Source organism: Gymnoscopelus microlampas (assembly GCF_963454915.1).
Source record: "Gymnoscopelus microlampas genome assembly, chromosome: 22".
Taxonomy (NCBI): Eukaryota; Metazoa; Chordata; class Actinopteri; order Myctophiformes; family Myctophidae; genus Gymnoscopelus; species Gymnoscopelus microlampas.
In genome coordinates this window covers 10909117-10934958 of record NC_139959.1, presented here as the reverse complement: position 1 = coordinate 10934958, position 25842 = coordinate 10909117, and the positions used below count along the sequence as shown (strand labels likewise).

At 42.7% G+C, this 25842-nt stretch overlaps 1 protein-coding gene across 1 annotated transcript in view; it reads left to right on the top strand.

Moving 5' to 3' along the window:
- LOC311039112 (sodium/hydrogen exchanger 9-like) overlaps positions 1-25842 on the top strand; it is a 123515-nt gene that overhangs the window by 88441 nt on the left and 9232 nt on the right. Inside the window, exons 13-14 of the mRNA XM_084048753.1 lie at positions 17771-17819; positions 22602-22681. Coding sequence (XP_083904879.1) covers positions 17771-17819; positions 22602-22681 — 129 coding nt within the window. The remainder of the gene's footprint in view (positions 1-17770; positions 17820-22601; positions 22682-25842) is intronic.

Here is a 25842-nt window from a genome sequence, read left to right as displayed (position 1 = left end):
GGTGTGTCATTGCAGAGTTGTGGCATGTTGCACACTCTAGACCAGGGTGCGTCAATGTTTTTCAAACCAAGGACCCCTAAGCTGAGAGAGAGACAAAGCAGGGAGGGACCCCCACTACATATTTTGTATAAAATTGTGTTGTCAACTTTGTATAGATTTAATTGATGGCTTCATAGACTTGTTTGACGGCACTATAATCAGTGTTGTAATAATTCCTGTTTTTTATTTGTTTGTTTACTCATTATCTTTTCTAAATATGTTGGATTCATGTTGATGTGTATTTTCAGACATTTAACCACTTAAAGCCTCAATACTTAGTAGACTTGACCTTTGGCTATGTACTTGGTCTGCTCTTTCTTCCCCTCTACACCAAACCTCTTAGCTGAAAATAGCCCCGCCTCGCAGCGCAATGCGTTGTGAGCATGTAGATCCTCTATTTTTGGCTAACGTTCACCTCAGAATAGGGATGCTAGGGTTAAACTTCCAATCACGCAAAGATTTGGCGACACCCCCCCCCTGTACTCCATATTTGGGCGTAGCTACATTGAGAACTCCGTATATGATTATGGCTGAGTCATGGTGACATGAGTGTGACGTCAGAGGTCCGCCCGCCGGTCCGCCAGCCCATCCTTCCTTAAAGACGTAGTGAAATTACATTTTTGGTCATTTTATTTTGAAGTTTCAGTCTGAAACGCCTCGCGACCAATCAAAAGGTTCCATCCCTTCAGGCTATGGCACGGTGGAATCCCACCACAGCAGCCGTGTGGAGCAGGGTGCTAGTGTTTGTAGCCTGCAGGCGCATGTATTGTTGGGCATCTATTGTTAGGTATGTCCATATTATGACCATGGATATGCTCTAAAAGTGTGAAAAACATATCTTTCATTTCACTACATCTTTAAGCCAATTTTAATATAGAATACATTAATGCTTGCCATCACGTGTAGCATCAAATAAATGTTTCATGTCAGACACCACTTCTTCTAGCAGGTGAGTTTATTACAATAGAAAAATCGTTTTGGGTTTCTTGTGAGCTTTTTTTCATGCTGACCATATTGATTTTGGAGTGTTACAACTTTGTCTACTGGAAACATTAATGTTGCATGTTTCACAGTAGTCATCATTGTGCTTATTTCCAGGTAACCTATTCGGTGTTTATTACAACAGAACAATGAGAATTGATGCAAGATATTATTTGCTTATTGCTGTAGGCTGCTCCTATTTGTCCTAGTTGTCCTATTTAAAGTCAGAGAGACCTTTTGTAATCTGTTCAATGATCAGCATTGTTGTAATATGTTTAACAACAATGAACCCTGAAGTACCTATTCTGGAGGCAAAAAAAGCAGATCTACAATCTCACAACGTGTCACATTGCGACACATTGTGAGCTTGTAGATCTGCTACTTTTCGGAAAAAGTAAAGAGCCCTCTTGGATCCCGGTCAAATATGTATTTTAGGGTTTAAGTGGTTAGAAATGTGTTATGATTGGCTGCAAATGTCAAGAACACAGCCGTGAAGTGTGTGATAAACCATTTAAATCCCCTGGTCTGTCACACTGTATACACTTGTGTATATACAGTGTTCACTAAATAACACCTAGAGAGGACAGAGCCCCAGACCCCTCTAGTGCAGTGGTTCTCTTCTCAACCTTTTGTGGATCAGGGCCACACTTGAAAAACTTGAAAGCATTCGCGGCCCACCCATTTTAGCCACTTAACAGGATTTAACATGCATTTTCAGAGCATGTTTATTTTAATGATCAATCAATTGATTGTGTTCCACCTTGGATCAATGGAACTAACGTAGTATAATTTAAGTTCTTATTTATTGGTACCACATTTTAATATTAATGTTATATTATCTGTCACGAATGAGTACGGAGGAGGACCCAAAAGCAGGCAGAGCTGGTTAAAGTGTAAACTTAAAGTGTTTAATAACTAAACAAAGGTTCTTCCATAAAAGAGCAAACAAAGGCAGGTAATAACAGGACTCTCAGACAGGGAACTACAAACCAACAAGGAACACAGGGAAACAGAGGGCTTAAATAGACACAGGGATAACAGGACACAGGTGAACTTAACTGACAATCAACACCGGGATAGGTTGGGGGACTATGGGAACACAGACAAATCACAAGACAGGTTATACAAGGCAGGTAGAGAACTACAGGGGCAGACAGGAAGGCACAGAACATTACTACAAAATAAGATATATGACAGTAATATTATTACAGAACATACAGAACAACTGAACCAAGTCTAAAACTAAAAAGGACAGTCAAAGTCCACGGGCAAAGGAGCAGATCGTGACATTATGATTAAAATATTTGTGTTTGGCACCCCCATCTTCAAAGCCTGATACAACCCCTCCTGCTCACTAAGATCAGCTTAACACAGGGAAGCTGTCAGAACCTTCCTTAAAACATCCGGGACAACGCTCCACACGTCCCAGACTCTTCTCCCCTTTGGCTACCTCTCTGTGGAACGAACTCCCCCTTGCAGTTAGAACTGCAGACTCACTCCCAATCTTCCGCCGTAATCTGAAGACTCACCTCTTCAGACTCCACCTCAGCCCGTATAGCACTTGCCCTAGCCTTGACGACCTTGCAGGGTTATGCAAAGGCTAAAATGTAATTTAGATAGCATGTTATGTAGACAGATGCCAGGTCATTGTTGACCTGGCATCTTAAAGTGTGTATAGTTTCAATGTACAGATTATCGATTTTATACTGTTTAGACCAGTAATGTTTTTCAGGCCAAGGACCCCCTAGATGAGAGAGAGATGAAGCAGGGACCCCCTAAAATCGTGTTTCAGATTAAACTTTCTTTTTTACTTGGTCTGCTCTTTTTCCCCTTTTACACCTATACCACTTTGCCAAAAATAGCCAATGTACATGCTGCGAGGCGTTGTGAGCTTGTAGGTCTGCTATTTTTGGCTAAACTTCTCCTCAGAAAAGGGATGCTAGGGTTCAAGTGGTTAATGTAAAAACATATATATCACACAAAGATTTGGCGGCCCCCTTGTAGTAACTCTGAGGACTCCTTAGGGGTCCCGGACCCCTTGTTGAAGACCCCTGGTTTAGACTGATGATAGGTTCTTGGTTTACCTATGATCCTAGTTTACTTATTTCTATGCATTTGATGTATTACCTCGTGTTTACCTTGCTTACTGTAAATCGCTCTGGATTAAGAGCGTCTGCTAAATGCCTAAATTGTGTTTTGGCAATTATTTTGGGGCCCACTTGCAATACCCTCGCGGCCCACCAGTGGGCCCCTGCCCACAGGTTGAGCATCACTGCTCTAGTGGGTCTGTATTTTTCCCTCCTCTCAGCCTCATCCTTCTCACCCTTTTCACCCATAACTGAAAGTATGGAAGAGGGCTACGTGAGAGCTGTGAGGACGAGTGATTGCAAATTGATATTGAAAAGGACATAACAGGGGAGACGAATGATGGATGGCATGAGAGAGAGGAGGGGAAAGAATGGTTATAATCAGGAAAAGGCTGTGTAAATATGCAGAGAGAGGAGAGATGGTGAGAAGCAAAAGAGGAGGAGCTGAATGAGAGAGAGAGAGACGCGCAGGCACATGCATAGACTTTAAATTCACACCTCAACAAAGTTTACAAAGGCTCCCGACTCACACCAGGTGAATTAACCTAGGAATGAGCCTAGATGCATATCAATTGTCCATTGTGTGACCTGTAGTGTAGGTGTTAAGCGACGTGCGCGTCACGTCATTAAAATAGAGTGCAACCACGTTCCAATTCAGCATTGCAACACATTACATAGTGTAATACAAAGAAACAAAACCACCAGAATTGTTTTTACTCACGTGTTGCTGATTTGAACATTTAGAAAAACATAAAGCCATGAATATTCAATCATTTGTCCCAGACTAGTACTTATCATTCTTTCAGTGAACGATCTCACAGTTGTGATTTCTGTGTTTATCTCCTCTTAACCAATTAAGACCTGAGGCCGATTCTACGAATGCCTTCAAATCATCATTAGTTCTCACATGCACATTCAAGATTTTTGTAAAATGTTCAAAAATAGCAGATGTACGAAGTGACGCACTGTGAGCTTGTATATATGCTATTTTTGAACGGCCAACGCAAAAATTACACAGACGCTTTCCCGGTTTTAATGGATTAAATAGTAGGACTGCTGTCATTCAAACAATTCAAACAACAATCAAGCTTTCTCGGCTCATAAACTTGCCTTGACGTCAAGCTCTGCAATTTGAGAACACTGCTTTTCTTTCATACATATAGTGTTTTTCATCTGATGCAAGACCAAATGTTTACCTCGACAATAGGCTTTTGAACCTGTGATATTTTCTTCTAATCGACACCTGAGGTGTCTCGCCTCCACTGCTCGCAAAGTGTTTCCCTGAGTGGGCAATTTGACCAGCTGTGGTACACGGAAGTCTAAAACGTTTGATTTCGTATGATTTATGACGGCTGGCACCGTAGGGGCCAGCCGTGTGTGTGTGTGTGTATATGTGTGTGTGTGTGTGTGTGTGTGTGTGTGTGTGTGTGTGTGTGTGTGTGTGTGTGTGTGTGTGTGTGTGTGTGTGTGTGTGTGTGTGTGTGTGTGTGTGTGTGTGATGATGCACTCAATGAGGACATCATCACATTCACAGTTAACGCCAGACTGCGAGTCCTTCCCACCAGACTCAATCTTTCCATCTGTTTCCACACCACTCAGGTCCCTCATTGCTTGCACCTCACCACAGAACAGGTCACTGAAACGCTGTCACACATCTTGAATAGGTGTTATGCATACAAAGGAGTGTATACAGCACACCATGACAGAATAGTGAAACTCATAGCGAAGGACATCAACATTTCATGCATCTTCTTTTTCCCTTTTCAGTGGTTTTGTACCTGTATTTGCTTTGTTTTTTTGCCGTATTTATTTTATATACTAATTCATGTGTCCTGTCTATGCGTGTTCAACCTGTGGGCCATGTAGGGTGGGTGGGGGTGGGGAGTAGGGGAAATTCTTAACTGGAGGGACAAATAAGAACCCCTTGTTGGGCAGTTCAAATGTGCATTGGAATTGCCAAATGGCAGTAGTACTGTGCAGCTGACATGCTTGTTCAATCCTCCAGCTATGTGAACAAAACAAAAATAATAATGATAATTATTATTATAATAATAATCACAAAAATAAAACATTTCATGCATCTTCAGTGAGAATGTATAAACGTTCCCGTATCATTCCATCCATGATTCATCGCTGTGATAACCCAGACATCTTTACATATTTGACAGCTAATACACCAGATGTTGTTGTGGTTGATGAAGAAGCCAGGGAAGTGTCTGTAGAGACAGCCTGCACCTTTGACCCTATAGCCTAGAGGAAGCTTTTATGACCACGGTCATTAAATACCAACCACTCCTACATACCATCTCAGAGCTGGGCTATAGGCTATATGTTTGGCAGCCTAGGACATACCCACAGTTGGTTGTTCGAGGGTTTCAACAACTTGGGATTCCCAAAAAGGAGACAAAAAGGCTGACAAAGTATTGTGCTGGCTCTGCTATAATTGACGCTGTTACTTATACCCATAGAGTACTGACTGAGTGATAATGCTTATTATATCAAGAAGACATATTTTGTGAATGTACTATACCATTAATATTTGTGTGAATGAATTGTGTGTGTGCGTGTGTGTGTGTGTGTGTGTGTGTGTGTGTGTGTGTGTGTGTGTGTGTGTGTGTGTGTGTGTGTGTGTGTGTGTGTGTGTGTGTGTGTGTGTGTGTGTGTGTGTGTGTGTGTGTGTGTGTGTGTGTGTGTGTGTGTGACACGTGCGTGCGTGCGTGCGTGCGTGAGTGAGTGAGTGAGTGAGTGAGTGAGTGAGTGAGTGAGTGAGTGAGTGAGTGAGTGAGTGAGTGAGTGAGTGAGTGAGTGAGTGAGTGAGTGAGTGAGTGAGTGAGTGAGTGAGTGAGTGAGTGAGTGCGTGCGTGTGAATTGTTTCCAGTTGTCTCTGCATGAATCAAAGTAGAACATCCAGAAAGCTGAAAGACAATTGTTGGCTTCAGAGAGAGTTCAGGTAGACTTGGAACAGATCTATGATGAGGGTGAATGAGGAATTCTGAAAAGGCTCTGTGAGTGACATCTGATGGACATCATTGTGGAAGCTGTGAAATGCTTCTCGGGGCTTATTCCATGCAGGAGGTGAACCTCTGTTGTATTTTTTGCCCTTGAAGCCAGAGAAAGAAGTCTTTCCAGGCAAGCCTCATCAATGCTTTGTAGACAAGCATGTGCTGCTCTGTTGTACTTTCTGCTTTCTATCACATCAGCTACTGACCCACACAGAGGTCCCTCATCCCTGCATCTTGGAATAATTTCCCTAGAATGGAAAAGTAGATTGTAAATAACTCCCCCATCCCGAGGACAATGTTTTTTGAACTTGTCATACTATTTCACACTATTTCTGTTACCTTGAGGTATAATTCCCGGTCAAACACGCAGATGATTGTCTTTTCTTTTCTTTTTTTGCGGATTCAAACACGTTGCTTTCATTACATTTATAAATGTTTTAGTTGCCTTAGGTTCAAGATTAAATATGATATTGACAGTTTGTGTGCTTTTTGTAAACACTGAATACGCTAGGGGGAAATAACAAAATGTCCAATAAATATAAAAAGCTACTCCTGTGGAAGGGCTATCATATTGACCCTATAAGCAATTTAATGTAGGTAAGGTTTTTCCCACTCAAATGGTACCGATATCTGGTCTGGCCCATTGACTATTACTAGAAGAAGCTAAGCGATTTTCAGGATGATGTTGCTGTTTTTTTTTTTTTTACACAAAATAGCACATCAGATGAGTTTTGACTGCTGTTTGTCAATCACATCAAAGACAGAATTCTCCAGCTCCATACACTTGTATGGAGCAAATTTCTATTTTCTTCACGCCGTTTGGTGCCCCCCCCAGGTTGGTGCCCTGTGCTTCAGCACCTCAAGCCACCACTGCCCGGTTGAATGATGTTCTAACTCTAAACTGATGATTCACAAAAGAAATACAAAGAAATTGTCCCGAACACACCGTAAGAGCTTGTGCCCTTATCGGCCAGATAACAAACATAAATAAAATTCAAAAAACGTTTCATTCATACAAACACGGAAACACATTCATCATGCCAGCCTGCCTCCACTAATCTTCTCACAAGGACGCGTCTGTACCAGGGACCCATGCACGCACACACACACACACACACACACACACACACACACACACACACACACACACACACACACACACACACACACACACACACACACACACACTCACAGGAATACTTATTCTCTATTTCCTCAATTTCTAAATCAAAGCCTGAACAATTTAGAGAAAACATAAAATAAAGGCACAGAAATGATCTCATCAAATATAAAAATACATGAATGCAGCATGAGGCACTAATAATTGGCCATAGCCTGACCTAAGTGGTTCAATGGGTCAATTAGATACTGAACTAAATATCATACTGTAATGTTTTCAGCCACATTATCAACTGCATTAGATACCAAGTAGCTTTAAAGTGCTGTAGCTAGCTACTTTTACAAGAAACTTGTAGTATAGCTTACTATTTATTTTTAAATAGAGCTTTTTATTGTGGCTCATTAACTTTTTATGAAGAGTAAGTAGTAGCTTGTTTTTAAAACGGCATGCCCAACATTGGACATATGCGATGAGAAATGTTGAAAGCAGAACGTTCTAATGATTATGTCACAACGGCTACTGTCCACCGAAAGCTACATCCTGGAAGAAAATCCCAAAAGCTTTAACCTTAAAGGGGGTCCCCGAGGGGTCTGTACTTAAGTTGACCCAATCCTTTTTTCCCTCTACACCAAATCTCTTCACCGAAAATAGCTCACAACGCATTGCCTTGCTTGTAGATCAGCTATTGTCGCTGAATTGTTTGCCTGTAATGACATGCCCAGATAAGGGCCGGACCCCAGGAAGACTAGAGGCTCATTCATGTGACTCTAATGGGGATCCTTTAATAAACATAAACATAAACAAACATAAGGGACACTGATTAAAGTATAGATCCTCCCAAAAACGACTTAAGTATTGTAATAAAGTACTTGTGAAGTCAACTTGGGAAATCCTCACTGGATATCACAGGGTTAAAAAGTCTGGCTGATTGACAGAGTGGCAGCTGTCTGAAATCATTCCCCAATCACTAATCAGCGTCGCTACACTATAAAGCACCACACCCGAAAGGAGCCTGTAAACCAAACCACAGTGGAAGAGAAGGGAGAAGGAGGAGAATCCTCCACACTCCTCCATTGTTATCAAACAAACAAATGTGCGTCCTGCAACAGCAACGTCGCGCAGAACATCAAGCAGCACTGGTGCAGCCATAAAAAGCTGGAGAGGCAGCCGGTGAGAGACGAACTGTTTGTTTGTTGAAGAGCCATAAAACTTGCCGTTTGTAGCGCACGTTACAACGTGCATTCTAGTTCAATGTCAATTGTTTGTTTGATGTCCTCAAGTTAAAGCAACATGATTGTTGTTTTAAAAACGAATGTGATTTGTTTATTGAGAAATGTAGATTGATAGAAACAGTTTAAATGCTGCTAAAATTCAGTCTATTATATTTGCATTTCATATGAGACTGCATTTGTTAAAAAACTGTCTAAAAACCCAATTCATAAAAAGGCACTAAGAAAGTAAAAACAATATTCACAAGTGTTAAAAAATATATGTAAAGCATTTATATTTTGTATTTCATGTGCATTGTATTTACAGTAATTATTTCTTATTTTTCATTTAAAGGTTTTTCACCTATACTTACCTTGCTATACCATACAACAACTATACACTACCTGCATAAGCTGTACTGAAACAACAAAAACTAAAGTAAAGAAGAACTAAAAGGAAAACCAAAGTTGTGGTCATTGTATGAGTGAAACCCAGTTAAAACCTCCTATGGACTGTACATCCCTTTCAAGCGGGGGAAACTGCAAATATACTAAATAGCTTGACAGTGAAAAACCGGGACTGTAAGCTGGAACAGTGAAAACAGTGACCTGGAAAATATTAAATACGGCAAACAGCCGGGGACCCAAATCCAACATGACTGATCCCACAGTCAGGAAAACACGACTCACGACGGCATGTCAGAAGACCAGCTCCAAGATAGCTTCAATAAACTCTCAATGGGAGCCGAAAAAGTCATGGACACCAATGACGAAGTCATGGCGGAGGTCATTGCATCAAAGGAGGCGGAGCTGAAAGACGAGGAGTCAGAGGAGTCAGTCGAGCTGACCGAACAGCAAAAAGCCGATATAGCAAAGACCACAAATGAATGTGACTTAAAGCTTAAGGAAGTTGGAGAGCTACTTAGAGACATGCTTTGGAAAAAGTTTGGAGATGATGAACTGTGCACAGCTGTGGAACTAGCAGAAGCTGAGTGTGAGCGTGTCGCTCGAGTACGTCCAGATGGAAACCAGGAGGCCTACGAATTCATGCTCAACCATCTGAAGTCACTGGTGGAGACCGCAAAGGGAGCTCATTGCAAGTGGCAGCAGTGGGTTCCGGTGGAAGACCAGAGGGAGTTCCGCAGTCGGTTGAAAGGGATCGAACGCCAAGCAACCAGTCTGATCTCCAGAAAGGCTGAGTTCATCATGGCGAGACGACAGGAAGACACAAGGTCAGGAGCAACGAATGCTGCCAGTCGTCCCACCTTTACCCCAACCATTAAGCTGAAACCAACAGCTCTCCCCAGATTCTCTGGCTACAAGCGTGATTTTCACAGGTGGAGAAGAGACTGGGAGTCGCTTCAAAAACAGGGAGAACCAACTGGTTCCAAAGAAGTGAAAAAGATACAGTTGCTAGATAGTCTCGATGACAAAATCACGAAAGACTTTCGCCTCAGTACTTATAACACTGCAGATGACATTCTCTGTGTCTTGGAGAACCGCTATGGAAATCGGACGGCTATTGCCATCGAAATAGTGGAAGACCTGCAGAAAATGCCATCTGTCAGAAGTAGCCAACCAAGAAAAATTGTCGAGTTGATTCAAGCCGTTGAGAAAGCACTCGGAGACCTGAGTGACCTCGGAGACACAGGCGCCATAAAGAATCCTCTCGTAACAAAATCAATAGAGAGTAAACTCCCCGAATCCCTCAAGAAAGAGTGGCTTGTTTATGTAGCTGATCCAAGAAATGGTGTGACACCAGATAGAAGGTTTGATTATCTCTTGGCGTTTCTCAAGCAGCAAGAGACTATCTATGAGGAGCTTGAGCAGCTACGAGATGAGGAGCCAAGTAAACCAAGTAAGCCAAGTTGGAGAGACACCAGAATTGAGCAGAAAAGTGCCAGAACCAAGTCTACAAAGTCAGCTGATGACCAAGGCTGTGTAGTCTGCGGCGATGCCAAACACAAGAAAAAGCTCTACTTCTGCAAGCAGTTCAGGGCTCTGAACACAGCAGAAAAGAAAGCTTCAGTAAGAAAGCTGGGTGCCTGTACAAGATGCCTTGAGGTTCACGACAACCAGTCATCCTGCAAGCCCGGCTTTCTATGCAAAAACCAAGACTGCAAAGATGAAGAGGCTCCTGAGCATCACTTCTACCTCTGTCCCAAATCTGTGGCAAAGAGGTCTGACAGATCTGAAAAGGATAAAGGCAAAAAGAAGTACACAGAGGGTCAAGAAGAGTTCATCAAAAATCTCCCACCAGACCTAGCAAAGCAGTTTAGGGAGGCTTTCTCAAATGTTGCCTCCAGAGTCTTCAACACCTCAAATGACCAGAGTCTACTTGAAAAGAGTGGAATGCAAGAGCTTCCAGTGATCATGATGCTACTCGTCGCCACAGCTAACGCCGGACAGAAAATCGGAACACTCATCGACTTAGCATCTGACACAAATTACATCACTCACAGAGCGGCGAGCCGCCTGGATCTCAAGAGTGAAGATATCATGCTCATTGTACACGGAGTTGGCGGAATGAAGGTCCAAGTAAAGACAAAGCGATATCTTCTCAAAATCCGTGTATCCACCCCCAAGGGCACACTGAGAGCACATCAGTTGGTTTGTTATGGGCTTGACAACATTGCAGACGTCCACAAAAGTGTGACACCTGAGCAACTGCAGCCATTCTTCCCCGACGTACCTCTTGATGAGCTTGTGAGGCCCAAAGAAGTCGAGCTTCTCATCAGCCACAGAGAAGGCCAGCTAGCTCCTCAGAGGATCAGAGTCGTGGGAAACCTCGTACTGTGGGACGGACCACTCGGGAAAACAGTTGGAGGAACCCACACCAAACTGTTTGAGGAGATTGAAGTGTCAGCCCACATGTCAAAGACACACTTTGCAAGATCAATGAGAGCAGCAGCTGTGAAATATGAAGAGCTCACTAACCCCATTCCAGAACAAAACCCCTCAAGCAAAGAAGTAGCTGAAATACAGGGATCAACTGCTTCGACCAGCAAAGAGAGTTTCCTGAAATGGTGGCAATGGGACAGCATTGGCGCAGCATGCGAGCCCAGATGTGGAGGCTGCCGGTGCGGAAACTGCCAACCCGGTGGTAAAGAAATGACCCTTGCCGAAGAAAGGGAGCTTGAGGTGGTAAAGGATGGACTCACCTATGTCATGAGCGATGATCACAGCAGAGAACCACATTGGCATGCGAAGTATCCCTGGCTAGAGGATCCAGCCTCACTGCCGAACAACAGAGGTGCAGTTGAAGCAACATTCCGGAGGACGGAGAAGCAGCTAGCCAAGGAACCAGAATGGAAGTCTGCATACAAGGCTCAAGTGCATGACATGGTTGACAGAGGAGCTGCAGTAAAGCTGACTAAAGAGCAGATCATGACCTGGAAAGGACCAGTATGGTTTGTGAGTCACCTTATTGCTCCTAACCCACACTCTACAACAACCCCAGTACGACTCGTCTGGAACAGCAGTCAAAAGTTCAGAGGCACCAGCATGAACGACCTGCTGATGAAAGGTCCAGACGTTCTTAACCAGATACGTGCTGTCCTCCTGAGGTTCAGAGCGGGAACCAACGCTGCATTAGGGGACATCAGAAAAATGTACAACTCTGTATGGTTGGAAGATAGAGAGATGCATCTCCACAGGTTCCTCTGGCGAGATTCTGAGGACAAAGAGTTGGAGGAGTACGCCATCACCAGAGTCAACATAGGTGACAAGCCTGCAGGATGCATCGCACAGCTCGCAATGCGAGAAACAGCCAACCTACCTTCTTTCGCCCACCTTCAAGAGGAGCGAGAGGTACTACAAAAGGACAGCTACGTTGACGACATCCTCACGTCTCACAACGACCTCGAGAAGCTGAAAACCATCACAACAAACGTGGAGCAAATTCTGAAAGCTGGAGGTTTCCTGTTGAAGCCTTGGGTCTTCTCAGGCCAAAGTGGGAGGAAGGGGAACGACAACGAACCTAAAAAGACCAAAGTTAACAACATGGTCCTCCCGAATCAAATGAGGGATGAAGATAACAAAGCGCTTGGTCTAGGCTACCTCGTGGAAGAAGATAAACTCCATATCATGTCATCCATTAACTTCTCAAAGAGAAAGATGAAGATGCGACTTGGCCAAGACCTTCTACTAGACCAAGTAAGAGCGCAAACCCCAAACCCTTTGACAAGAAGGAACCTCCTGAGTCAAGTCTCAGGCTTATATGATCCAGTTGGCCTGGTAACTCCTGCCAAGCAGAAGGGTGCCATCCTTGTGCGGAGAGCATTCCAGGAGGCAAAGAGCGACAGCTGCCCTGTCAAAGACACCTGGGATACAGCATTGTCAGACAGCCTCAGAGAAGATGCGATCCGACTCTTCGAAGAGTATGTGCAACTCGGGCAGGTTACATTCACCAGGGCAATAACGCCACCAAGCTTCACTGGAGAACCTTGGGCAATAACATTCTCGGATGGAAGCGAGCATGCCTACGGCGCAGTGATGTACCTCCGGTGGAACACCGACCAGGGCCCATTCGTCACTCTGGTGGAGTCCAAGGCGAAACTAACTCCTTTAGACCACAAAGGTGATGCTGTCAAGGCAGAGATGTGCGGAGCCGTGTTTTCCTCACGTCTCAAAAAGTACTTCGAGCAGCACAGCAAGATCCAAGTTGAAAAGTGGTTCCATATCATCGATAGCCAAACAGTCCTCGGTGCAATCCATAGAGAGAGCTATGGTTATCAGACTTTCTTCGCGAACAGAATCGGAGAGATCCAGAACACAACAGCCATCCAAGACTGGTGGTGGATTCCTGGTCCGCTTAATATTGCTGACATCATAACCAGAGGGGCCAGTCCTCAAGACCTGGATGAAAGTTCAGAATGGCAAAACGGACCAACATTCTTGAAGTTACCAGTGGATGAATGGCCAATTAAATCTGCCAAAGAGTTGGTGACAGCTGCCAGAGACAGTGTCAACAGATTGCAAAAGAAGGCGTTTGTTGCTGCACTAACCAGAGCAAAGGCCAAGGCACAGGTGCCATCGGATTCAAAGGATGCCAACACACAAAAGCCATCAGAACTAAAGCAGGATCAGGAACCAACTCAAACCCAAACCCAACCAAAAAGGCCACCAGCAGGATCATCTGTCCTAGACCTTCTGAGCGTCAAGCGGTTCAGCAACCTAAGCCGACTCATCAAGACAGTTGCTTGGATTTGGAGAGCAGCAAAGAAGTTCATTAGAGGGAAACGACAAACTGCAAATGGTCCAAAGTGGGAGGCAGTGTCGTCTTCACAAGTCATCTCAGTGAGAGAGCGGAAAGACGCCCTAAGAGACATCTTTCTTGCGGCACAGCAAGGTGCATCCTTCCCAAGCACAACCACAGACAGGCTGGCAGTCTACAGAGACCAAGAAACTGGCTTGTTGGTCTGTGGGGGTCGCATGCAGATCTTCAATGAAGATAAAGTTGCTGTCCCTATCTTGCCTTATGAAGCCTGGGTGTCAACGCTGTTAGCACGAGAAGCCCACGAGGAGAACCACGATGGAGTGGCTGGAACCTTGCTCAAGATGAGAAGAAGAGCATGGGTCGTGAAGGGTCGGAGAACTGCTCAGAAAGTGGTCGAAGGCTGCATACTCTGCAGAAGAACAAAAGCAAAAGGATGCCAGCAAATAATGGGTGATCTACCTCCAGAGAGGACAGAACCAGCTGCCCCCTTCAAATACACAACGGTAGACCTCTTCGGACCTTACCACGTCAAGGATGATGTCAAAAAAAGAGTGTCACTGAAGGTTTGGGGAGTTGTGTTTTGTTGCATGGCATCCAGGGCTATTCACACAGAGCTGGTGAACTCTCAATCCACTGAAAGTTTCCTGTTCGCCGACCAGAGGTTCACAGCACTACGAGGTCATCCAAAGAAGATCTGGTCAGATCCAGGTACCAACTTCGTAGGGGCTAAGCCAGTCTTAGAAGATCAGTACCAATTCCTTGCCAATCTTGACAAAGCTACCCTAGAAGAGAGAGCTGCCAAGAATGGCACAGAATGGACATGGAAAATTCATCCAGCCGATTCTCCACACCGGAACGTTGCTGCAGAAGCTGCTGTGCGCATCGTCAAGAGAGCACTGCAGAGTCTGGGAGGAGAGTCGGGGCTAAGTTGGAGTGAATTCCAAACAACTCTCTACATGGCAGCTAATCTTGCGAATGAAAGGCCAATTGACGCTAGGACACAAAGCCGAGAAGACAGCGTTCAGTTCATCACTCCTAACTGTCTACTGCTCGGGCGAGCATCGCAGAGTGGAGATGTCAGAACTTTCGACTTCAGTGACTATCCCTACAAAAGGCTTAAAGAAATGCAAGCGCAAGTTAACAAGTTCTGGAGGAACTGGAGTCAACTCGCTGGCCCTAACCTATTCGTAAGGAACAAGTGGCATACAGCCAAGAGAAATGTCGCTGTTAAAGACATCGTCTGGATTGCAGACCAAAACGCCCTCAGGGGTCAGTTCAGGATTGCAAGAGTGGTCAGTGTCAACTCAGACAGCAAAGGAATTGTGAGGGATGTCAACGTCAGAACCTTCCCAAGCTACCCTGTTCCTGTCACAAGGCCTACCACAGCAAAAGTAAAAGCAAATCACCAAACATCTAAAAAACTCAAAGAAGAGATCCCAGCGACAGTTCTTCACAGAGACGTCAGGCGACTGGTCGTCTTGCTTCCCGCTGAAGAGCAGAACGAACTGTCAGACCCAAGTTTACCTTTGTAACGTGCGACCTCCCATGTGTCTCCACTGGAAGGTCGAGTGGGAGGTGTGAAGTCAACTTGGGAAATCCTCACTGGATATCACAGGGTTAAAAAGTCTGGCTGATTGACAGAGTGGCAGCTGTCTGAAATCATTCCCCAATCACTAATCAGCGTCGCTACACTATAAAGCACCACACCCGAAAGGAGCCTGTAAACCAAACCACAGTGGAAGAGAAGGGAGAAGGAGGAGAATCCTCCACACTCCTCCATTGTTATCAAACAAACAAATGTGCGTCCTGCAACAGCAACGTCGCGCAGAACATCAAGCAGCACTGGTGCAGCCATAAAAAGCTGGAGAGGCAGCCGGTGAGAGACGAACTGTTTGTTTGTTGAAGAGCCATAAAACTTGCCGTTTGTAGCGCACGTTACAACGTGCATTCTAGTTCAATGTCAATTGTTTGTTTGATGTCCTCAAGTTAAAGCAACATGATTGTTGTTTTAAAAACGAATGTGATTTGTTTATTGAGAAATGTAGATTGATAGAAACAGTTTAAATGCTGCTAAAATTCAGTCTATTATATTTGCATTTCATATGAGACTGCATTTGTTAAAAAACTGTCTAAAAACCCAATTCATAAAAAGGCACTAAGAAAGTAAAAACAATATTCACAAGTGTTAAAAAATATATGTAAAGCATTTATATTTTGCATTTATTATTTCATGTGCATTGTATTTACAGTAATTATTTCTTATTTTTCATTTAAAGGTTTTTCACCTATACTTACCTTGCTATACCATACAACAACTATACACTACCTGCATAAGCTGTACTGAAACAACAAAAACTAAAGTAAAGAAGAACTAAAAGGAAAACCAAAGTTGTGGTCATTGTATGAGTGAAACCCAGTTAAAACCTCCTATGGACTGTACATCCCTTTCAAGCGGGGGAAACTGCAAATATACTAAATAGCTTGACAGTACTTAAGTTGTACTTCATTACTTTACACGACTACATGCAGTGAGGAGGTACAACATGCTACAGTAAATACATATATTGTAGACTGTCTCATACCTAAGTGCTATAAACACACCCTCATATGATGCTAATGTTTGTAAAAAAAAAAGTACACTCCTGCATAATTATGATGCAAATGTTCTAAATATCATTTATCTGCTTTCACATATGCTATCTGTATATACCGTATACTGTGTCTTTATTAGTTCTATTTAACCGCTTTTCTATCTCTTTTCACACATTTCTGTCCTCTCTCTTCTCACGGAATACTAAAAAACGATGGAGAAAATCGTTTGGATGGAGAAAAAAATAATTTCACCCACTGCTTTGCACCTGTAAAACTGCAACGTGACCGATTCAATAAAAAACTGATTCAGAAACACGCACAAAAGCAAAGAAATCATGTGCGAGGTGGCTGAAAATAAAAATCCATGTTGAAAAGAAAGATATGCAGAGGAATGATGATAGGGGTCGAGAAGAGGAGCGAGAAAGAGAGAAAAGGGGGGAAGACAGCCAGGACAGAAATCTGAAGTAATCGCAGTGCTCTAATGCTCTGATGAGAATCTCCACTCTGCTGTGTGATTGCAGGGGCCGCTCAGTGAAAAGCCTTTGCGTCTGCAAAGTCAAACAGATGTCTGCAGGTGTGCATGCATGCACATGTGAGTGCACCCACGTGCACTCGCACGCATGCACACACAAACTCAAAATGCCTGCGTGTTATATGACAATAATGATTGACACGACAATAAAGTTTAATGCTCACCTGTAGCAACTAGCTTAACTAATGCTCAGCTTTCCCCTATTAACTACGGATGATCGTCTCTCCCACAAATGGGTGAGTGAAAATTGAGTGAAATGCATGGACCCTTCCTCCCCCAGGCTATCTAAGCAGAAATGATAGATTACTGCCTGCCACAGCAAAGAAAATATTATTGAATCAAGTCACGTGAGTTCCCAAGAATCATCACATTTCCGCGGTTTCTTGTGGCAACTCTCAGCCGGTGGTAGATTGGGGTTCGAGACGAGAGAGTAGGAGAGTGATAACGCTGCGGTCAGGAGGAGGTTCAGTGGGAGCAAGGAAGCAGTGCGTGCACACACACACACACACACACACACACGCACACCAAGATAATGCTCTTCTTTTCAAATGAAGCAGTTCACTAGGCTGTCACTGGCCAGCGCCAAGTCACTTTATTTCAATTCCAGAGAGCTAGCGGCAAGTTGGCCTATCCTCTCAGCACCAGGTGCTCAAATTTCCCCGCAGCAGAGCAGGGTCCACACTTCGACAGGGTAATAATCACCGGCAAAATATCACTGCATAATTGCAGCTGTTTTTGTCGTTTACCACAGGCGTGGCCATCTGACATTTTCGCTGTGATCCGAGAGAGCAGGCTGATTTTGAAGAAACCTTTCTGAAAGGTCATCTTCAAGCTGTGTCGACTTGTTTTGTGATTTGTATTGTTCAGTAATTGGTCCGCGTGCCAAATGTAATCCGTCTTGCACAGCTTCATTCGTAGCGAAGAGTAATGATTCTCATTTCTCTCTCACTTTCTCTCTCCTACTCTCCTTCTGTCATTTTATTGTCTATAGAGTGGGAGTGGATGGAGATGACAATCCAGAGGACCAGTCTTTTGATCAGGTAAAAACAAATACCTCATAGCCAGTCAGTGTGCCATCCATTTAACCATAATATCACCTGTTCATTAAAGGACGACTTCATCCATTTTCAATCTATCTTTATATAATTAGTCCTCGCTAATGCAATTTTTTCATCGTTAGACAGGTGGGGTTTTTTTTTTTCAAACAAGATTTCAAATGTTTTATTTCGATTTTTATCAACGTGAGAACAATGGCTTCCATTATAGCAATGCTAACTTTCCAGGAATAGAAAGCCTGCAGTTTCTATTAGCTTGGATTCCCCATCGATGATGTCACTGGGAGGTGGGTTTCTGAACTGTCCACAGCCCTCCTCTGAAACACAGACCAAGTAGACAAAAATGGTACCATATTTTAATGAGCATTAGTGAGGACCAATTATATGAAGATAGGTTGAAAATGGGTGAAGTCGTCCTTTAATTAAAGGTACTGGTAATGACAGAGAGTGTGTACTAGTAGTATAATGTTTAAAGCCACTGTAGATAGTACCATGAATACCAACATTTTTTGTATAAGCAAACCCAACTACAGATGATTGCCATTCAAAACCTTCAAACCCATTCAAAATCTTAATCACGGGTAATAGTGTTGTGTCTGCTCATTGAGATGCACCAGACTATTAAACAAGCCAAGTTGAACTGAGTTATGCTAATTAACCCATTAAGACCGGGAACGCATCTGTGTCATTTTAGATTTTAGCTATAACCTTTATTTTATACTTTGGCTATTCAAACATAGCAGATCTACAAAGTCATAGTGTGGCACCGAGTGCCACGCAACGAGCTTGTAGATCTTCTATTTTTTGAAAGATTTTGAAAATGTGTGCAAATGTTTGATTATATATTCTTTTAAAGCGAACATTTTTAACTCTCATCTTTGCTTCTAAATATGTATATATATATATACCGCGCTATGAGGTTGTATACCTGCTATTTTCGAATATCCAAAATATAAAATAATGGTTAAAGTGGTTACACAGACGTTCCCAGTTTTAATCGGTTAAACAAGCTGAGTTGAACTGAGTTGTGCTAATTAATGCATATATTCCAGCAGAGCCCATTCAGTTCAGTCTGTTTCACGCAGCAAACAGTTCTAAGGCCGCAAGCCGAGCGTGGCGTTTCGTCCGAGTTTCATGCAGGATCTCTAGCTAATGAAATCTCCTGTCAGCGGCGAGATTCCCAAGTATTGTGAGCCTCAACCGTTGCAGTGGAAGTGGCCTTCCTGAAGTTTCCATTAAAATATGCAGATTGTACTAATGACAGCCATGTCTAACCGGTAAACAAATATTACTGATACAGCCGATAATAAAATAGTCATATAAAATGCGATAAAAGCCAGTGTCCTTGTGCTGGGTTGTCCCTTTTCATTAGGCACAGCTTTTTCATCCTTTAGCACCAGCCGTGCCAGAACCGCTGCTGAGGCCATTACATGGACCACAAAATGCCTTAAATATATCATTTTTTATCAAGTTAAAGAAAAGAAAAGCACAAAGCATAGAAAATTGGTAAGTATTGTTGAGTCACTCATAACATAGGTACAAGTCACAGATCCAGTGTGAGAAAAACGGTGTGAGATAATACCGGTACACATATATTGCCATATCTTTTTATTCAATTTGTCACACTTTTCTTTTCATATTCTTTGGTTAAAACTACATTTGTTTTTGAAAAAGTGTAAAGCTATTTTCTGATAGTAATCATTGCAGGCTCTGTTCAGTAACAGGGGTCTCTCTGTCTCTCCAGCTCGTTGGTTGCCAATTTCAGCCAATCAGGAGAGAGTCAGCTTAAATTTTATAGTGTTCCAGTTCCAATTTTGTCTGCTCATTTCTTTGTGTCATCACTTCCAATTTCACTTGTTTACTGTATGAGTTCTCTCTCCTGATTGAAAAAAATGGGTATCCTGACCTGTAAACGTTTTTTTCTGTTAGTTTTTACTAGATACAGGCCAGGGAGTCCCCTGTTACTGAATAATTGCTCAGCAGAATAATCACTCAACAGCAATCATCAGATTATAGAGCTATTTAACACGTATTGTCACAAAACAATGTAATTTATTGCACCTTTAAGCATACAGTGGTACGGATTCTTGTGAACAATGGATCAGTTCAGCTGGAAATAATTAGTGGATATTAAACGTTTCATTCCTTTAATCATGGCTGGTTGCGTTTGCTTTGCTGTGTTAGATAATGTAAGAGATACTGAAATTAGCAATGTAAAAACATGCTGTACTGTACAGTGGGGGAAAGTAACTTTGTACTTTTACTCAAGTACTTTTATTTTATTGAGTGTTTCTATTGATATATATACTATATACGTCTACTCCATTACATCTAGGTGGCAAATATTGTACTTTTATTATTTTATTATTATTACAAAACATACATTAGCCACTTGAGCCCTATTTAATACTTTGTCTATTTGAAAATTGCTGATCTACAAGCTCATATCGTGTCACGATCCGTTGTGAGCTTGTAGATCTGCTATTTTTGAAAAGATTTGTAATTTCTTGATGAACGTGAGCACTTTTGCTTTGGCACTTAATTATTTTGGTGGCAATACTTTTGTACTTTTACTCAAGGGGCGGCCATAGCTGAGTGGTTAGTGAGCCCGCCTAGGGAGCCAGAGGCCCTGGTTGCCCCAGGTTCGATTCCAGGCCAGATCAGCATATGTGTCGATGAAATGAAATTTGTCCCTGAGCAAGACTCTTAACCCCTAATTGCTCACAGGTTCTCATTGGAAACAAGACCGCAAGGACTTTCATGAACGACCTGTTAAAAGGAATTATCCTTATCCTTAAGTAATATTTTGAATTCAGAACTTTTACTTGTATCATAGTATTTGTATATTGTGGTACTGATACCTTTACTTAAGTAAAGAATCTGAGTACTTCTTCCACCACTGGTACTGTGCCATGAATTAATTCTAAAAAGGATATTTGTTTTTCACTAAAAATGTCATGTTACCCAAACTACAGAATATGGCAGCTCGAGTCGTGACCAGTTTTTTCCCCCTCCATGTACAAACATGACAGGGATTTAATGTAGTTCACGCTGCGCTGATGTTTCCTGCCAACGTGCAATCGTTTCTGCTTTTATCTTTTTTCATCTGGGCTCTGCTGTTTATTTTAACACCGCATCAAAAATAGATGCGGAGGAAATACGTTTAGGCTTCTTTCAAAAATAACAGTCTGCAGCAGTAGTCTTCTTATCATGCAACAACCCCCTATGCGCACGCACACACACAGACACACACACACAGACAGACAGACAGACACACAGACAGACGCGCGCACGCACGCACGCACGCACGCACGCACGCACGCACGCACGCACGCACGCACGCACGCACGCACACACACACACACACACACACACACACACACACACACACACACACACACACACACACACACACACACACACACACACACACACACACACTTACACACACACACTTACACACACACACACACACACACACTTACACACATGCCCTCCCCCTTCGCTCGAATGCTTCTTCCCACCGTCTCTCCATCTCTTTCTCTCTTTTATCTTTGTATTTGACCTGGCCGTTATCTATACTCTATACTGAATGGGGGAAGGTCTGGGCATTAAGAGTCTGCTGTGGGTGCAGTGAATGGACGGCATGGCTGGGTGAGCATGCAGGGGAGTCCCAGTGGAGCAGGTCAGGTTGGCCTGCCAGTACCTTGCCCCGCTCTGTGCCTCTTTCTTATGGAAATGGTAATGGTGAGACCGTGCCCAGGGTGCGTGTATGTGTGTGTGTGTGTGTGTGTGTGTGTGTGTGTGTGTGTGTCTGTGTGTGTGTGTGTGTGTGGGTGGGGGGGAACGAAGTACATTTCGTTGCTGTCGGGGCAGAAACCTCTTATCTCCATATTTTAACTTTTTTTTTTTTTTTTCGTAAATTAACACCCTACTTGATCATACTTACAGCGTCACACAAAAGCATGAAAAGTAGCAGATCCACAAGCTCAAAATGGCGATCTGCTACTTTTGCTATTTTTGAATTTGAATCCTGAGAAGTAACAATTTTGGATAGAATATGAAGTTTCCACCCGACAGAGATGATTTACTTGAGTACTGTAGCCTACTTAAGTACATTTTTCTGTCTGTACTTTACGTGAGTATTTGTATTTTTGGATACTTTCTTACTGCCATTTTTAACCCTAACCTTAAAGGTGAAAATAGCAGATGTGCTGAGCTTGTACACAACACATCGCAATATGCTTGTATATCAGCTATTTTCACCCTTAGTGATTTTTTTTTACCATATCTGGAAAATCTTATATTTTTGAGGGGAAATATCTAAACTTCAATACAGCAGTGTAGTGATATTAAAAGAAATGTAATTTGTAATTTGCACTTTTTAATACTTTACAACTTTTTTCAATTCATGTACTTTTGAATTTTAAAAGCAAGTTCTCCCGTACTTTAATACAAGTACAAATTTGACAGGGCAGCTTTTACTTGTAGTTGAGTAATATTTGACTATGAGTATCTATACCTACAGTATAGTATAGACTTGAGTACTATAGAGCTTTGTCCACCACTATACAGGGCTCTGTTTTTGGGACAGGATGTTCCTTCCTTCCCACTGGAGAGACCAGGGTGTCCCGTGTAAAAGTATGGGTCATTGGATATAGTCTGGCTGACCCCCCCAAGAGGTTCCATCGGGCTGGGGATACGTGGCCCGGCTCAGAGGGCCTTTTGTGCACCACTGGGGTAACATGGTTTTCTCATGGTCCACAGGTTACTACAGAGAGGCCAGGCACACAGGAAAGGCCCCCAGACACAGCAACACAAGGCCTATGGCACTGTCTGGACCACAGGTATCCTTTCACTGATGCCGCTGCTTGGATAGTACTTAGAGTTGTTCCGTTACCGATACCAGTATCGGAAAAGCTGCCGATATACTGGCTAAAATGCTGGTATCGGCGAGTATCCCATTCCGATATAGCATGTAATTTACGATGAGATTTAATTTACAGAAATATTTTTGTATTGATGTTGCACTACTGTGTTGTATTTTTACTGTACAATTTACATTATTATTTTACTAACCTGGAGCTGCACTTAAACTATTATTAATGGATTTTTTTAATTTAATTTCAAGGACCCCATAACTCTGAAAGAGTACAAATGGAACCCAATGACCAAATGGACCCTTACGGGTCCATTTGGTCATTCGGTACCATTTGTACTCTCTCAGACTTACAGATAAGGGTCCATTTGGAACCTCCTCAAGGAACCCTGGGGGTCCCTCGGGTATCGGATCGGTACTCGGTATCGACCGATACGCAAGTTATGGGTTTCGGAATCTGTATCGGGAAGTAGAAAATGGTATCGGTACATCTCTAATCTTGCTCGGTCACACACTCACATACAGTATTTCAGCTTGGACAGTGGTAAACGGTCTGTGGAGCCGCAGCCACATCCTTTGACCACCGCAGAAATATAGCAGAATACTGCACTTAGCAGAATACTGCACTTTCTGGAATTTGAAGAGCAGCAGAGGTTTTACCTGTCTAGCTCTCTACTGATCTTCTATAGACAGACAGGTAGCTGTCGCTGTTGGGCAGAAACCTTGTTTCTCTATATTTCATCTTTTTATGTTTCTTCATAAATGTATGCCCTCTTAAAAGCCCACTCCACACCAATGATTCGCCATGCAACTCCATGCAACTACTCGCAACCATTATCTCCCATGGTAGTTGCAAGGAGTTGCATTGGTGTGACATGGCCTTAAAGGGATAGTTCACCCCCAAAATGATTACTATCGATTACTCACCCAATGGAGACTTGAATTCATGGATATTTCTTTGTTTTTGTCGCATTCCTAAGCCAATTATTTGATGACCAGCAGCGGTTCCGGTAGGAGACTCAAAGAGTAGTTTTTTGGGTGAACTACTCCTTTAAAACTGTTTTGTTGCATCTACTACAAGTTGTGAGCTTTTATATCGGTAATTCTTTGCTATTTCTTTATGTTTTTGCAAATATGTGCAAATATTTTACATTTTTACGCCTATAATGCCAAGCGCATTTGTAAAATATTTTGTTCCACGGACCTCCAGAAGCAAAGGTTTGAGTTACAAATGTTTGCTTAAAAAATATATATTCAAAGAAAATAGCAGATCTACAAGCTCATAGCGCAGCACTAGGTGCCGCACTATGAGCTTGTATATTTGCTATTTTTGAATAGCCAAAGAAATGTAAAATGACAGAGATGCGTTCCCACATTGAATGGGTTAAAACCGGGAAAGCATCCGTGTCATTTTAGATTTTAGCTATACACAACGTACGCTTTTTAGAAAACTCTTAGGATTTAGAACAGCGGTTCTCAAAGATTCTCGTGCCGTGCTGTGAGCTTGTACATCTGCTATTTTTTTAAAACGTTTGAACATTTTGGAAATTATTTGAAAGTGTTTTTTTTATAATTTTGAATTCTTAAACACAAATCTTCTCTTCTGGGGGTCCCTGGCACAAAGCATTTTCAGATCGTGGGTCCGCGGCCAAAATACATATCAATTTGGGAGTCCTTGGCACGAAAGAGTTTGAGAACTACTGATTTTAGAAGGCATTTGTAGAATCCGCCTCAGGTTTTAATGAGTTAGTATGGACTTGCGCTCAGGACAGCCAGGACAACAGCCTACGGCGCTAGGTGCTGCTAATGCCATATCCTCTGTAGGTTTGTCAATGTATGATTTTCTAAGCAGTGTGTTCTGAATCAGTAACACGTTTTGGCCCCAAGAGAGCACATGGAACACTGTTTGTGAATCATTTACTGTACAGCTGTATGTACACGGTGAGATGGACAAAGTTTGATGCGGTCCACAAGAGATCCACATGGTCAAGCATTGGAATTTGGGGTAGATTATATAGCTTGCAAAAAGTACAGAGGTACAGTTATACAATGATGCTAAAAGGATAACACAAAAAGCCATGAGGGCTTGTTTCCATTGTGGTCCTGTGTATTAAATTCATCATGCCATATAAAGACATACAATACTAAACAAGAAATCATCAATATTTTGGAGTGTGTACAAATGGAACCAAATGCAATTTGGTTCCATTTGTACACACCCGGAATTATGGGGGTCCACGGCCTATAATCATTCATACCAAACTGGGGTTCCTTGATGGGGGGGGGTAACTTTATCCATAATAACGCCATTGTTGTGTCTCAATCCTCTCCTTGAAAACAACTGTACCCATAATAACACCATATAATAACACCATTGTTGTGTCTCAATCCTCTCCTTGAAAACAAGTTCTACCAGCTCCTTTATAATGATACAGTTCATTGGTGTATCGGCTTGTACGTGTATGGTAACTGGGCCTGTTGGATCATGTTATAATGGCTGTCGGGTTAGCGATCCATAACAGTAGAGCTTTAATCCACTCTTAATGGGGTTCACCTAAGGAGAAGTCGTGATGTAAGGTAACATGAGGAATGTGTTCAAAGTGGAAGCACTGAATTCCGTTTCCCTCACATTAAGCAGTCAGTAATGTAAAGTAACGACGTACAAGTACTCTGATATGATACTTACGTAATTTTTGGGAGGATCTATACTTTACTTGAGTTTATATATTCATCAAGACCTTCACTTTTACTTCAAATATATTTGTGAAGGAGGCCGATGCGCACCTCAAGGGTTGGCGACAGGTGCGTAAGTCAAAAATGTACAAATTATGGAGGAGATCTCTGATGGTTAGACCAAAGAATGGGACCCGCACACCGTCTGGATCTTGCAAAAAAAATGTAGCTCTTTATTCTTAATCGACGTTTCGGTCGTTACGACTTCAAATACATTTAAAACTAGAAAAAGTGCTCCTCGGAGCACAGGTCTCCGCCAGGTCAAGTAGGTTATTGTGGCCTCCTGGTGGCACTATAGTAGGCCAATGTGAAAAGGGTGCCATTTCTTCCTTGGCCTTAAAAGGCAATCGGACACTGCATTCATGATTTGAGGCCTTTTGTTCCAAAAATGTGTTC